General features: G+C 45.4%; 1 protein-coding gene across 1 annotated transcript; it reads left to right on the forward strand.

Moving 5' to 3' along the window:
* Positions 1-1,428: 1,428 nt before the first annotated feature.
* On the forward strand, positions 1,429-2,502 carry LOC104490440 (melatonin receptor type 1C; the record flags this gene model as incomplete). Its single annotated transcript, XM_010132726.1, has 1 exon — positions 1,429-2,502. A coding segment is annotated over one exon (869 nt), but the record flags the coding sequence as incomplete, so codon positions are not given.
* Between the last annotated feature and the right edge of the window lie 230 nt (positions 2,503-2,732).

Raw genomic sequence — 2,732 nt, forward strand, 5'->3', positions numbered from 1 at the left:
GTCTCAGAGAATCCTTTCATGCATGTTACAGAAGGAAACCTCTTTTTAGTGGTTTTTTCATATAAACAGGTAGACAGCAGGATAGGAGGGTTTGGAGAGAAGGTGTGATCAGTCAGCTGGGATGTTGCCTGTAACATGTAAGATCATGGGTGTTAACATCTTAAATGTGTTAAACAGCCTCTACTGGTGCTCTGGTAATATTTTCCTTCCTGCTGCAGCAGACATACCTGAAGGCAGTAGAGTTAGGAGAAACAACTCCCTCTTCTAGTGTGCTGTGCTCTAACTGCAATGTCGAGCTCCTCCTGAAATCACAGCTTGTCTAGTCATCAAAAAGCTGAATTCTGACAGGTGTCCTTTTAAGCATTATAGCTGGTGCTGTCGTTACCCCAGTTCCCAGAAGACCTCAAGGTCCCTTTCTTAATGCGCTTCTCTACTTTGGCAAACTGAACAGGAAGGCTTTTTGCCTACCTGAAACCACGCTGAACTCCTAATTGCTGCTGGGAAGTCACTGGCTGCCCGAGCCATGGGAGGCTGTTCCACAAGGTGAAGCCGATGGCTGTTGTCCCACACAATGTGCCGTTCTCAATCCATCAGAGCTTAAATTATGTTCTGTTTGCACGGACTCTCTATTTGTTTTAGAGCCTAAATGAACAACCTGCAGCACATACTCTGCAAAGACGGTTGACAGCAGCTTATTAATCGCATTCCCAGGCCCAGACAGTGTAGGAGTGGCTGACCTTCCATTTTGCGTTGGACAGCTTTAATATTAAAGGTACCGGAAAACATACCAAATGAGATAAGCACATAAAGGCTGCCTTCATCGTGACTCCTGGAAGAACACACACTCCTTAGCATGAACACTGCAGAAATTCTCAAGAAAATACACCTGTTCATGTGCAAAAAGTCAAAAAAGACCTTTCCTGTGGAACTGCTGTCAGTGCAATGAATAACCAACCCATGGAGAACTTAACCTGCCTGCCCCAATTCTTTGGTCTGTGATGGACAGAGCTTATGTAAAGTGTCACTACGTGATGTTACAGAAAGTAATGTGTCCTGTGTGGTATTTAAAGGAATGAATTTCTCTACAGATAGTGAATGCTCAGTGGCTGCCTGGTGACTACAGCCATGCTGCGTGGTTGAAAAGGGGAGCAAAATCCTTCTCTCCTGCACAGCTTAGAGGAATGCAGAACCCACAGCTATAGCTGAGTTAACGGTAGAGATTCCAGTTTAGAATTTTCTTGAGAAGGAATGTGTAGGTTAATCATGCCTAGTTACTCTCCATTGCTGTCACTAGTGGACCAAAGTCTTATTTTCTAGGGTTTCAAATTCCAAACAGAGGGCAGTGAAGCCTGTGAGAAGAGTTAGGCCTAAAGACAAGTCTATCTTGACCTACACTAACCTCTCACACTCTCTTCTCCTGTTTTGTAGGCAACATCTTTGTCGTCAGTTTGTCTGTTGCAGACCTTGTAGTTGCAGTTTATCCGTACCCGCTGATCCTGAGTGCCATTTTCCATAATGGATGGACCATGGGAAGCGTTCACTGCCAGATAAGCGGGTTCCTGATGGGCTTGAGTGTCATCGGGTCCATTTTCAACATCACGGCGATTGCAATCAACCGCTACTGCTACATCTGCCACAGCCTTCGGTACGATAAGCTCTTCAACCTGAAGAACACCTGCTGCTACCTCTGCCTGACCTGGTTACTCACAGTGGTGGCAATTGTGCCGAACTTCTTCGTGGGCTCCTTGCAGTACGACCCCCGGATTTACTCCTGCACCTTTGCCCAGACGGTGAGTACATCATACACCATCACAGTGGTGGTGGTTCACTTCATCGTCCCACTGTCCATTGTGACATTTTGCTACCTACGGATCTGGATTCTGGTGATTCAAGTCAAACACCGGGTGAGACAAGACTACAAGCAGAAGCTCAGAGCAGCTGACATCCGGAATTTCTTGACTATGTTTGTGGTTTTTGTCCTTTTCGCTGTGTGCTGGGGACCATTAAACTTTATTGGCCTTGCTGTTTCCATTAATCCTTCAAAAGTGCAGCCACACATTCCGGAATGGCTTTTCGTCCTGAGCTATTTTATGGCCTATTTTAACAGCTGCCTCAATGCTGTGATCTATGGGCTTCTTAACCAGAATTTCCGGAAGGAGTACAAAAGGATACTGCTGACGCTCCGGACTCCCAGGCTGCTCTTCATCGACGTGTCCAAAGGTGGGACAGAAGGGATGAAAAGCAAGCCATCTCCAGCCGTGACAAACAACAACCACCAAGCAGAAATACACTTATGAGCCGGAACAGCACTGTCCATTCTGGATTACAGTTGTATATATGATATATGAGAGTCTTTCTTTGTGTACATGCACAGCTGGTGTTGCCGGGCCCCTCATGCAAAGGAGTCTGCTACTTTTCATGCTTAGCTTATCGCTGCAACATCAAGGCTTTGCGTAAGAGAATGGAAACAACTGATCTTTATCTTGGTTTTTTTTTTCGTATGCCATCTTTCACCATGTGCCTAATTAATTGGTTTGGTTGTTTTTGCCACAAGCATGCCAATACCCTCAAAAAGAGAAGCGTTCAGAGTGCATGGAGAAACGCAGTTATGCTTGAAGCGCACCTCCAAGAGCCAGCAAAATCACCACGTGTTACAAACAAACCTTATCCCCCTTCCTCTGAATTCTATTTTTTTAGCATTACATAACCCAAACTATAGCAAACGAAGTGTA

Source organism: Buceros rhinoceros, unplaced genomic scaffold, assembly GCF_000710305.1.
Source record: "Buceros rhinoceros silvestris isolate BGI_N320 unplaced genomic scaffold, ASM71030v1 scaffold743, whole genome shotgun sequence".
NCBI classification, from domain to species: domain Eukaryota; kingdom Metazoa; phylum Chordata; class Aves; order Bucerotiformes; family Bucerotidae; genus Buceros; species Buceros rhinoceros.